A 13362-nucleotide genomic window follows, 5' to 3' on the forward strand; every position below is an offset into this window, starting at 1 on the left:
CATGGTTAGATTCCTTTCTCCTTGTAGCCCAGCTATGAGGAGCTTGATATCATCACCAGTGGTGTGTCTGGAATTTCTTTGTCCACCTTGTTTCTTCCATAACCCTACAGACTATTCTGATAATATTGCAGAAGGAGAAGCTGGTATTTGTTGTGTTCTGCTAAGCCCTTTGCTCCAGCTTCCGTCTTAGTACCACCTTCTTCTGGAGTTCTGCTCTTTGTCAGTTTACAGATTTCCTATTTTTTCAGAGAATGCCTATGATTGCATGCATCAGAAGGTCTGCATGTTGGTATCCCTTGAGGGGTTTAATTTTACATGTACAGCTGGACCAACTGGGTCACTCCTGACACATCTCTAGAGGGTGTGAATGTTCAGATACCATTCACTACTAGAGGACAAGCCTGCCAAGAATAAGGCAAAGAGTATGGGGGATAGGTGGGGAGGGAACCCTTCAAAATCCTATTATATTTCACACAGAAGAAGCAAATTCATCTATCACATGGATATGAAAAACAGGAGAAAGTTCTGCATCATTCCACTGATCTAGATCCTGCTTTCTTTTTTTCCTTCCCACATTTTTTTTACTTTCCCTTTTTCTTTTCCACAATTCTATCTATATACAACACACATGTTTTATTTTATTTCCATGCACCGTAGAAAGAGATTGCAAGGGGGTTCCTGGATACATTTAACCCAATTAAATGTTGGCACTGCATTTTGTTTTTTTCCAATCACTGAGTGGAAATTTTAAATGTCAAGTTGGCCACTGTGAATTCATGCCTCCCATCTACAGTATATTTCCTCACACTAGGCAGCTAGCAAAATGTATCCTAAAGAACAAGTGCATTGTACAAATTTCACTTTTGAAACAGTGAACCATGCTAAGAGTATTTCATGCTAATACATTATGTTAGTAAAATCAAATTGTAAAAAGACTGGTGCAAGTTCTGGTGGATGTCTTCCTTGAATTCGAAATTTTCAGTTATTTTCAGATGATGGAACTTGCAACAATCACATGAACAATAACCCTAATGTTTAAAAATACAACTCTCAATTTAAAACCAAAGACAAAGGGAGTAAAAATAATAAATTCTTTAAAGGCTCCAGTATTTTATACTAAAAGTATAATGAAATCAATGCCCAATGGATATTTATGGAGAGGAAATTCTATCAGGAGGACATCACCATAGAAACTGGAATGGAAGAGATTTTTTTGGTTCAATTTTTTTTTATGATCTTCCCCAACTCCTATCTTCATGCCTTACAGTGAATCAAAATGCACTTATACATTGAAATCAGCACTTTCCCAAAGTTTGTTACGTGGTTTGCCATTCAAAACACGCATGCAGAAATCTGTATATTATTAAACATGCATGTATTTGGGAAAAGTATATACCAAATGTATCTGAGGGATATCACTTGCAAATAGTGCATATACAGAAGAATGTATTTGAAAATGTATAATGTAGAAGCAGGAAGAATGCTTATGTTTGTGTATATATATCTAAATTGGCAAACAACACCAAAAGAGGCAGAAATGAATTTACAGTTGGGGATTTGAGAGCATCTAATATCTAATAAATAATATCTAATAAAAGCTTTGCCTTTCTCTAATGGAGATGACTCTGTCCAGAGTCGCTCAGAAGCCATAACGATAACACACATGATGTGCTATTCTTCTGCGAATAAAATGGATTACATGATTTGGGTCATGACATGACTGACAGAGTATGTAATTTGCACAACAGGTCTCCCCATCCTTGTGGACTCCTATGCGTCTGTCCCTGGTCTCCTACTGAAGGTGTGAGCTGAAAATGTGATCTTAGGGAATGGGAAATTTCTTTAATATGTGATGCAATTGGCTCAGAACACCAGTGGAAATCCATTTAGTGAATGTATTTAAGCAAGTATATTCTCAGCTTAATCTGCCAAAATATGAACAACCTGTTTCACAATACATGTAGTCTCCTCATGAAGCTTCCCTTCATGGTGGAAGCAAATGCACTAGGAAGTCTGCTATAACAAGGAAACTATGATTAACAGCTATAGCTGTTAAACCAACTTTAAATCACTAAACATCTGACTTCTGAAATTACTAACTGTAATTTCCTAGGTTTGAAAAAGTGGTGAACTACAATGAATGGACGATTGCCTTGCTAGGTTGTACATGCATGGGAAGTGGGATACAAATATGAGTATGGCCAAAAGTTAGTTTACAGTTTATCTTGGGTTATTAAACTGAGATATGACAATAAAGAAACATGCCAACCCCTGGATAACTAAAATTAACGTTGCATTTTGTGTTCGCTCTTTTGGCTGATTAAAGCCAGCAGATGGGTTGACTTGAAATAATAGCTCATAACAATGGAACTCTTATATCAGATATCCAACCAAATAGTAATCAGTTAGGGATACATATCTCTATCTGTATTTCTTAAATATCCAGTATGCAAGCATCACAGTGTTTTTGCTGAGCACATTTCTGCATATTACCATAATGAAAAGGGATAAATGTTATGGACCAGGCTACTTGCACTGAATTATAAGGGGGCATGAGTCTCAGCACGAGTTTGGCTAGTTCCTTGGTACCCCAAGCCTCAGATGAAAACAGGAGATCCTCCATGACAATAGTTTGTTTAGTGGTAGCAGGCTAGTGTGGCAAACAGCAACAAGAAAACACCAGATTCTGCAAAGAACTGACACCATAGAGGCTGGCCATATAGTCAGACCTTTTATATAATGCCTATTCTGAAGCATTCCAGGAGCAACCAACCTACCCATCGTAATATATGAAATACCCATAGAGCACATTCAGGCCTCTGAAGCCTGTGATTGAGCAAATGAGAACCTTTTCATCCACCACAACAGAGTACATACTTACATTCAATATAAAATAATTTTAATTGCCTTATTAAGGACGTTGGTTTTAAAAGAAATACACACGTTGCCAAGAAAAATGCTATTACCTGCACCACTGGATGTCCCCCAGCAGATGCCTTGACAGCCCCTCGACTCCCTTCCGTCTCATAATGGGCTCGGTGATGGGACTTCGGCTGCACTTCAATCCGAAGTTCATAAGGTCCTGAGTGAGATGGCAATTGCCAATCCAAGGCAGGCAGGGATGGGCTGTAATGGAGAACAGTAGGAATTAAATATTAACAATCATTCTACTATCATAAACCACAAAAATCTGGCACTATTACTTTAGAGGCCACTTTTAGCAGATCATCCGTCACCATCTTACATTTAAAATTTCATCAATGGAGATAATGGTATGACATAAGTAATTTAAAAGGTAATGGTTATTTTATGAAGATTTATGGATGACACAGATTAGATAGGCCAAATGCTATCAGATGCTTAAACAAAATGGAAAACATTTTAGCTTGGCTTAAAAAATAATAAAAAATACAATACATTAAGACATCAACCCATTAATCAAAATAGATAAAGGTGGATTCTAAGATGTGGAAAAATAACCCCCCTAAAATTCAATTTTGCACAGAAATAGCCTTTGGGGAATATCAGTATTTCAGTTCCTTCAATTTGTATTCAACCAGCTTCACCTTTTGAACAAACCTTGTCAGCAATAAAAATTCTTCCACTAACGATTTTTGAAAATCCCAATCAGCCTACAAATTGACCCAACAAAAGGTCTCTTTCCGCTAAAACTGTATCATTCTGTGTTTATCACCAGGCAGGAACAAACAACTTGCAGGCCCAGGGTCATACACAAGACCCAAAGACTTGGATGTGGCTCCCCGATTGTTGCCCAATTATTATTTTTTATGTAATAAAAGGGAGAAAACATTAAATACAAGGAAAATGATAATATCAAATGATTTAAATTAATTAAAATATAATTCAATTTGAACCTGAATTAGTCTGAACAAAGTTGTGTTCCTCTCCCTATGGAAACCAAATATTGACTGACTTCAATTAACAATGATTCTCTACTCATTTGCATGGATATCTTAATGAATCTATCTATTGGGCAGATGGGTAGGAATCTTCAGTTTTCCAGTTGTAGCTGACCTAGAACTCCCAGTGGCTTTAACCAAGCAACCAACAAGGTCAGTGGTGGAGAATGCTGGTAGCTGTAATTCACCAACATCTGAAGGGCCACAGATTCTCCAGTTTTACATGATTGTCAAGAGAGATACTGTAGTGGGAGATTGGGAAGCTTTCACTGAGGATCCCCTCTGGATATGCAGCTAACAGTGAATATACACAACAGAACACTACATAACATTAATTGGATTTTTCAGTGCTGCTCTAAGCACAGATCAACCTCACCTATTCGGTTCCCAAGCTTGCTAGGTTGATCAAGTTCTGAAGCATGTTTCCATATGCATTCATTTGAATGTAAACAAAAGTCTATGCACTAGCAGAAGCCATGCTATGTCAAGATTGTAGGGAGATGGATTCACAGTCATTTGAGCATCTCCTTACTCAACATGGGGAGATCAGCTTACATAGTTAAAAGATCTTCAATTTTGTCCAAAAACCTGCATAGCTAGCTGTGTTCTCAGCCAGGATCTAAACTGCCAGAAAGGATACCAAGCATATGGAGGGGAAAGTATATTCCACAACCAAAGAGCCACAACTATGAAAGCTCTATCTCTTACTCATACTCTAAGAAGGATCACAAGAAGAAGGCAATCTCATATGAGAATCAGCAGTTCTTGCAACAATAAGATCCCCAGCTATTTCAGCTTTTATAGGTCAAAGGTTTGATGTTTACAGCATACAAGTCTTTCTGCTCTTCAGACATGCCACAAACTTCTGATTTCTGTGGCTGTGGTCTACAGCCAAAATCTTCTTCACAGTCTTTCTTTTTTCAGTGCAATCCATGATTGCATTGTTCCCACGCCACATGGGAATGTTGTATTTAGTAGCCTATGTACAGGTGACTGATATAGACTTCTTCTTTAAGCAGAACTGGAAAATTACAAAGATTCATCCCACTTCATGCATTGCTTTGTTACATATGCCGTCATTTGAAACATTCCTGGATAATTATCTGGAGAAATCCCGCTTGACTACACAATAATTTATATAATATAAAGCAGCTGTATATCTCCTGTTGATGATCACTGTATATTATAAAACAGATGCTTCTATTCTTAAGCCAATTCATATATGATGGGTTTTTCTTCCTTCCACCCCCACCCCTCAGAGGACAAAATATATATCAGATTATGACATGCGGATGGTATTTCTTTCTTAAAAGCACTAATCTATCAATCATCAAAACGGCCCAAATGCTTTAAATTTTAAAAGAGAAAGAAAGACTAAAAATGGAAACTTAACTTCACAAATCTATATATGTGTATATGTGTGACTTTATGCCTAAACATATGTATACAGACTTCATTATCTCTGTTTAGATCTTAGAACAGTACCAGAGACCTTGATTAAAAAGAGAGTTGCTGATTTTGTATAAGACAGCCACACAGTTCACACTTAATTAAAATTCCAGTGTAAGCATGGATGAATAACAACAACACTAAATTGATAATCATATTTGGAGTAGATCCACTGAAATTAATTGGACCTAACATGACTAAGTTAAACTTCATTGGCTTCAACAGGTATCCTTCAGGGAGGGGCAGACTTCAGTACTGCCCATCTTTGTTTATATAAGAACCTTGAAATGCATCATCTGGAGACTAATGCAGAAGATATTCAGTTAGAACGAAATAACTAGAATGAGTCCATGAACTGGAGATTAGATTTGAATATGAGAAATGAATAGAGCTCAGTCCTTCTACACAAAAATTCACTCTGGTTTATATGAAGCTTTCCTTGTTTCAGCACTACCATTTAGGACAAGACACTGTGTCATTTTATTGTTGGTACTGTCAAGCATTTGGGAGTCAGACAGCCTCAGTCATCTCTACAAATCTTTTAGAGGCCTATCAGTTGACCCTAAATGACTTTCTCCCCACCCCAATCTAAGTATCATGGCAATGCAGCACTTTGGCTTGGAGGCTGTATGCTCCTGAGAGAAGACATTTTTTCCTTGGAATCTGAAGCACTGCCCAGCCCAGTAAAGTATTTTAAAAGTACATCTAAAATGTGGCATATGAACGAAGTAAATATGTATTGAAACATATGTAGCATCCTATACTGGGACTGACTGCACTCCCCTGCTGACTTCTGCCTCATGAAAATGTGGGTTTTCTAGTTGCTCAGGAGCCTGGGGGATTTTCACTTAATTCAGCTGGGTAGATAATTCACATGCTGTTTATTAAGAAAAAGTTGCAAGCTACATTACAAACATTGTTGATCACCATCCAACGATCTATGATTTCACTATAAGCTTTCTGACAGGGGAGAGAAGGGGAAGGCACAAGATAAACAGATGTAAAATTAAACAAAATAAAGATAGCCACTACTGCAATAGCCAAAAATGCCAATTAACACAATGGCAGTAGAATAAACCAATGAGCTAGCAAAATGGAAGAAAGATACAAGCAATTCCATGTAAGCCATGTCAAACAATAAAATACCCTCAGCTGTGATTATTTCAGGAACATGAAAGTTGTTCTCATTGCTAAAACCTTCTGGCAGATGAGGTGTACATTGTACCCTGTGGGATCAGGCCATTCTGCTGAATGTTTATTTCATCTTATATGAAATGTGGAAGAACTTTTGAACTAAGCAACTCTGAGAGCAGCTATCTGTGGTGTTCTTAAGACCCTCTCCAATCCATGTGTTGAAAGCACAGGAGAATAGAAGACATACCCATTTACTGCAACCATGAAAAACCAACACATTCTGAAAAGATTACATCGAGCACATCTATGTGATTCAGCACCAATGGTACTGTATTTGTTGTAGATGATGCAACCGAATATGAAAAGAAAGCACATTCTTTGCTTCTGAACAGCAACATATCAGAGATTTTGGTAAAGGCATACTGGCCAGTTCATTTTCTCATGGTAAATAAGAATGTTTGAACAGCTGATCTCACAGTACTATGCAGAGAGAGAAGCAAATATTCAGAGAAATGTTGGGTAACTTTGTTTCTTATAGATACCTAATAAAACCTGAGTCATAAAATAAGCTGTTCTTCAATCAAAATTCAAAATACTACTAAACCAACTGAATATCAATCCAATATGAAGATCCATTTATGCTCTGGTCTTGTTAAAAGTACACTGAATTCATCAGCATCTGTTTCTGAATTAACATACATTCTGTAACTGCAGAAGGAATATCTTCTGACTCTGGAATAAATTTTCCTTGTACTCAGCGATATGGGGAGGGGTAAAGATCTCATTTCTTCAATGGGTAAGAGAAATATAGCTTGCACCTTCTCATTGACATTTCAATTTATCCTTTCCCATAGTTCAGTCCCTGCACTGAGAAAGGAACACAGGGCTGAGCTTAGGCATCAAGAAATCAATAGGGCCCTAGAAAAATCAGATTTCTTAATATCCCATTGGAAATACTGTAGATAAATGGTCATTATTACAACTGCATTTTCTATCTATTCTTATGGAAGTAAGTCCTATGGATCTCAACTGAGAATTAATTCTGAGTAGAAATTCATGAGTTTCTTGGAAGTTTAAAAGGCACCAAAATTTCAGTAATGAAATACTGTAAATATATTTTAATGGCAAACATAATAATGAAAATAACTTCAAAGCTTATATACTGCACTGCAGATTCTTCAAGAAAAAAATCTCAGGGATATATTCCATACTCCTGTGTGCCACGTGTTAAGACCCAACTTGTAAAAAGCATCCTTTTGCAGCAGCAGAGATCTTCAGGGGCTCAGTTTCAGACCCAGTTAGAATCCATGGTTGGTTGAGAAGAGCATGACCCAGTGTGATTCAACTTCATATGAAAAGAGTTTGAAAAGCTTCTATTCCTGACTCTAAACAAGGAGTGAGCAGAAGAAAGTCCTATATCTATTGGTAGATCTCTGGATTGTTTGCAAAGAACAGGCAAGTCCCAGATTTCAAGTCCCAGTTATTGAACAGTAATTCCACCCTCATCTTAAATTATAGAAGGGAAAGAAAGATCGTTTCTAGCTACTTCATTATACGGAAATGAGAACTAGCTATGTCAGGAGAAAGATAAAAATAAATTGAATGCAGCAGGAATAGATTACTTCAGGAGTGTCTGTGGTAAAACACAAAGTGATGGGGTCAAGAATGAATGGATGCTGAAAGAATGTGGACTGAATACACAAACAAGTGATGAGCGTTAAAAACTTATTTTGAGATGGTTTGGTAATAGACAGAGAATGAACAAGAACTGAATCACAAAATAATTATGTGAAGGAAGAGTGAGTTGTGAAAAAGGAGAAACTTGAGAATGTGGTGGTTGAATGGAGCTGATGAGATATTCAAAAAAAGATGAAAGGGGAAAAAAGGCACTGTCTTGAAATGGTTATAGATATGGTGGAGCAAGGATGGTTTTAAGGACAAAGGTATGGAGATGTGTTGATTTGTACTATTTAGATTTTCTCTTCTTTTTTCCTATCTCCAGCCATTTATTAGGTTTGCTTCTGTATTCTTTTTTGCACTTTCTTGCATAATGTTGTTTACCCCCAAAAGAAATAGCATGACCTGTACGTATGTATGATGATGATGATGCAGAAATCTGAATGTGAAGGCTAAAATGTAATTTGGGCATGCATGTAGCACCTGTTGTGAACATCTTAAACCAAATGCATCTTTTTCTAGGTTTGTGCATCAGATGCAGGTCCAGGAAAAGATGCAGCTGCTTTAAGTTGCTTCTGGCAGGTGCCACATGCACGCCTATATGCACTCCACGTCACATTTTGCCCCTTTGAATCTAGTTCTCTGCACAGCTCTCCCTTACATGCATTCATGTTGATAATCTCCCAGTTACAGAGCAGAAAGATTAGAGCTCCAGCTCTGGCATTCAGAGTAAATTTCCAGGTTCAGATTTTTTAAAAATCTAATAGTGTGTCTTCTTTGCTTATTTCTGTTAGTTGAACTTGTGATTCATCAACATTATCATCCCGAGCTTGACATTTGTCTTTCCAAATTGTAAATCATGCTTTGCCTTTTGATTCAACGTAAGATTGAAAATGAAAACGCCTCCCCTTGCCTATAAAGAGGAGAAAGATCATGCAATTCTAAGGACTGGTGCTCCTAAGTAAGATCACAGTTATAATTCTATATTACACACTTTGTACTAAGAGTTCTATGGCATATAAAATCCTTGTACTTACTTCTCTTACACTGCTGAACAATTCTGTGTCAAAGACACTTAAACAAAAGCTAAGAAGGACTTATTGAAATATTTCGGCTTCTCTTTTGCTTCACTAAGCTGTAATCATTTGCCTCAAGAGCATTTTCCATCATAGATGGAGAAGTTTAGATAAGTTATTCCATTTTGCTGGAAGCAGCATGATTCACATGGCTATTAATCTGCTTGTATCAATACTTCCCTTATGAACTCCTGGTTCTGCTGTAAACATTTTCTACATGCTAAAACTTGGCATACAAGATAAAAGGCTACCTGATTGCAAACAGAGCAGAACATTAAATGCACAGAAAATACATCCACACACAAGGCTTTAACTGTGGGCCTTTGTGCAAAAACAGCACCCAGATGTTTGGGATTTATCCAGAATCAGAATATAAATGCCAAATGTGCAGTGAGAATCCACAGAGTATTATGGCTCCGAAGAATTAGATGGCAGTACCTTCCCTAACTTTTTTCAGATTGGACTGATTGACTACAATTGGTATTCTTCCCAGGTCATAACATTGAAGCCACTTTCATATTAATGGGTAGACTATAGAGTGACCGTGAAGCTTCTCCAAGTTTTTTAAAATCATAGTTGGGCCCAATTAACAACTCAGAAAACAAACTCTGTTGTGAATAACAATGTGAACTGCTTGAAACACTGCAACAAGTTAGCCTAAAATTTTTTAAAATTGTTTTCTCTTGTAAAAGTAATTATGGATACACTCAGCAGGTTACTTAAGGAATTAAAAAATCAGCAGGGTCTGGTAGCACCTTTTCTGACTAACACATGTCATACAGAGGAATAAGCTTTCGTAATAAATAAAATGTGTTAGTTGGATAAGGTGCCACCAGACTCCTGATTTTTGGCTACCATAAAACTGCTCTCCTCCTAAGGAATTCAATGCCTCTGGGCCACTTACCCGTGAATAAAGTGCAAATAGCACTTAGTTCACTAAGTTGTTGGGAATGAGGCATTTGTAACAATCCATAACCTTATATCCAACTATGGTCTTTGAGTACAGATAGCTGTCGTCAAAAAATATTGGCTAAAGTAATCATCCATATCAGCACAGAATCTTTGTAAAAAACAACTATTAATGTAGGAATTTTCCAATCACCCTTTTTAGATTTTTTCTTTCTTTCAGGAAAAGACAAAGGAGGTAATATAATAGTTTTGGCAAATAAACCTCATGACAGGGTGGATATCAAAATCTGTATTATTTGTTGGAACTCAACCTAGACTTTGAAACAGAGCAGACACTTAAAAACAATCCAGAAGCAGGGAGTGATTCCAGATTTACTGTGACAAATGGCTACCTTTTGGGAGGATATTTAAATACTAAATTTCAAGCATGCATCTTATGATTGTGCTGACATCTCAATTCAGCTTCTCCACATACATAAAATAATTTATGGGTTAAAGGAAGCTCGATCCAGGCATCAGATTGGTGAAATCATACTTTTACAGTAGCTTCTAGATATTCTGGAGCACAATTTAATGACAGCACATGGAAAAATCAGGAAACATTTTTTTTTACACAAAAGCAAAACAGTGGAAAAATATTATACACATAATACCGGAATGCATTTTATTTTCATTAACACACAGGGGATTGCTGTTTTTACTTTAATTCCACGTGATATTTAAAACAACAAAAGAAAAATACTTCTCTGTAAATTACTGAATGATAGAGATATATGTGTTCAATCACCATAACATTTTCCCTGATGTTTAAATTCATATACAAACATTATTTTTTTCAACTAACATAAATTTGGGGGAAGTGGCTTAAAACTCTTTCTTTAGGCAAGAAGGCTATGAGTAATCTTTCTCTTCTTTAAAGTTACATTAGAGTTCTGGAAATTACTTGCAACTCAAACTCCTTAAAATGAATGTTTAACTTGTCACAAGAATCCACATCTTCTTCTGAGTTTTCTTTGAACCCAATTTTAAGCTTTATAGTCTAAGCAAATGTTAGAGATACACATTTTCTCACATTCTGGCATTACAGACACCATCATCTCCATGCACATGAACTCATGATCATAACTTTCTGAACTGAGAATTTCATATTATTCTCCATATACTCTGCATCTAGGAAGTTCTAAAAGAATAAGGCATGGGAACAGATGGGTACCATGAGATTTGAAGGAAGCAAATTGTATTTATATATTCAATATGGTTCACTTCTTTGAAATGCTATGTTCTGAACATTTACACACCTTCCTTAAATAGATTTCATGCCAGTTCTGGACAGATACACATATGCTTCAAAAGGGTGAGTTAAAAATAGATTGCATTGTCTGATACATTAAAAATGGGTGGGATGCATTTCCTTTCTGATGTCCCAAAACCTAGTAATCACACCTCTATAAATTGGTAATAATTCACCAAATCACAAATGTGTGATTTCCTGCTTTTTTTTTTTCAGATAAAAGCAAAGAACAGAAATATATAAACCTTCAAGCAGGGTTTATACACCTGAAAAAAGGAACAACAAACCCACCCCTTCCAAAAACATAAAAGTCTACACCCCATGAAAACTTTAGCCTCACCCACTTTACATGATTTCATGATGTTTCACATAAGGGCATCTGGAGGGAGGTGTGTGTGCAAAAAAATTAATATCGTGGGCACAACATGCCCCCGCCCTGTGGAACATCTTGCTCCCTGAGGTGAGGCTGGCCCACACTTTCCTGGCTTTCCAGAAGAGCATGAAGACTTGGCTCTGCCACCTAGCAAAGGGATCTAACGGGGGCTCGCAGCACTGGGGGTGGTTGCTGGTTTAATGATGCTTCCCTTGTCTTTTAACCTTGTATGTATGTATGTATGTGTGTGTGTGTGTGTGTGTGTGTGTGTGTATATATATATATATAATTTTTTTTATTGCTTTTATCATTTTTTATCTGTAAACCTAGAGTCACTTGTATAGTGAGATGCGCAGCATGTAAATTTGATACTTAAATAAAATAAAATAAATAAATAAATAATAAAAGTCCTGCCTCTTTTTTACATGCGTGGAACACACATTAAAGAGGTGTGTTTGCAAGGGCTTTGATTGTACCCACCATCTTGACTTTTCTGATCCCTACCCTCTGGACACCCAACAGCAATATACAGTGGAACCTCGGTTTACGAACTTAATTTGTTCCGTGACTCTGGACGCACCCCGAATTGGTTGCAACCCGAAGGAAATTTCCCCATAAGGTTCAATGTAATTACCGTTAATCCGTTCTGGCGTGGAGGACAGGGAGGCGGCTATTGCTTGGAGGGAGAGTCCCCCTCCCTACGACCATGTGTCAGGGGCGGAAAATGGCCGCGGACCACGTGTCAGGGGCGGAAAAATGGCCGCAGACCACTTTTCGGGTGGAAAAATGGCCACGGACGTGTCAGGGGCGGAAAATGGCCACGGACCACGTGTCAGAGGCGGAAAATGGCTGCGGACCACGTGTCAGGGGCGGAAAAATGGCCGCGGACCACGTGTCAGGGGGGAAAATGGCCGCGGACCACGTGTCAGGGCTGGAAAAATGGCCGCAGACCGTGTCACGGGAGGGAAAATGGCCACGTATCCTGTTCGTACCCCGAGGCGGAGTTTGCAAACCGAGGTAAATTTTTGCGGCCGGAGCTGGTCGTAACCCGAAAGGTTCGTTAACAGAGGCGTTCGTAACCCGAGATACCACTGTATATTTAATCAAATTATAATTTGATTATAGGAGCTTAGGTTGATGGGGCTGAAGAACAGAATCATCAGCTGCAGTGTGCAAGAAGAGAAATACAGAAAAGCAGTAAAGAAATAAATTTAATATTAATTACCCATGAATAACAATTACAACATGATCATGACTACCAGGATATAAGGGCAAAAATATGGGGGATGAAAAGCAAAGCAAGGCAACAGAGACAGAAAGCCAGGAATGTAAGAAGGGACATAAGATTATTAGAACAAAGAGAGAGGTGAATGAATTTGATAGTCCTGCATAAATGTAACTAAACAAACATTAACCCATTTATATTTATATTTATATTTATGCAAGACAACTGCTGAAGCTACAGCTTCATACAAAAGGCCAGAATCACAGAAAAAGAGTTTTCTTAATCTTGTACAGTTTTTCTACAGAAAA

The 13362-nt window shown here is 37.5% G+C and overlaps 1 protein-coding gene across 3 annotated transcripts in view; it reads right to left on the reverse strand.

Annotated features, from left to right (window-relative positions):
- The window catches only part of NFATC1 (nuclear factor of activated T cells 1), a 145104-nt gene that overhangs the window by 99999 nt on the left and 31743 nt on the right, over positions 1 to 13362 (reverse strand). For all 3 annotated transcript variants that reach the window (XM_007430175.4, XM_007430174.4, XM_025167897.2), the window contains exon 3: positions 2967 to 3126. In XM_007430175.4, coding sequence (XP_007430237.1) covers positions 2967 to 3126 — 160 coding nt within the window. The remainder of the gene's footprint in view (positions 1 to 2966; positions 3127 to 13362) is intronic.

This window comes from Python bivittatus, unplaced genomic scaffold (genome assembly GCF_059951505.1).
Source record: "Python bivittatus isolate LINGU-HERP-01145 unplaced genomic scaffold, Pbiv_v1 ctg000840_np1212, whole genome shotgun sequence".
Classification (NCBI taxonomy): Eukaryota; Metazoa; Chordata; class Lepidosauria; order Squamata; family Pythonidae; genus Python; species Python bivittatus.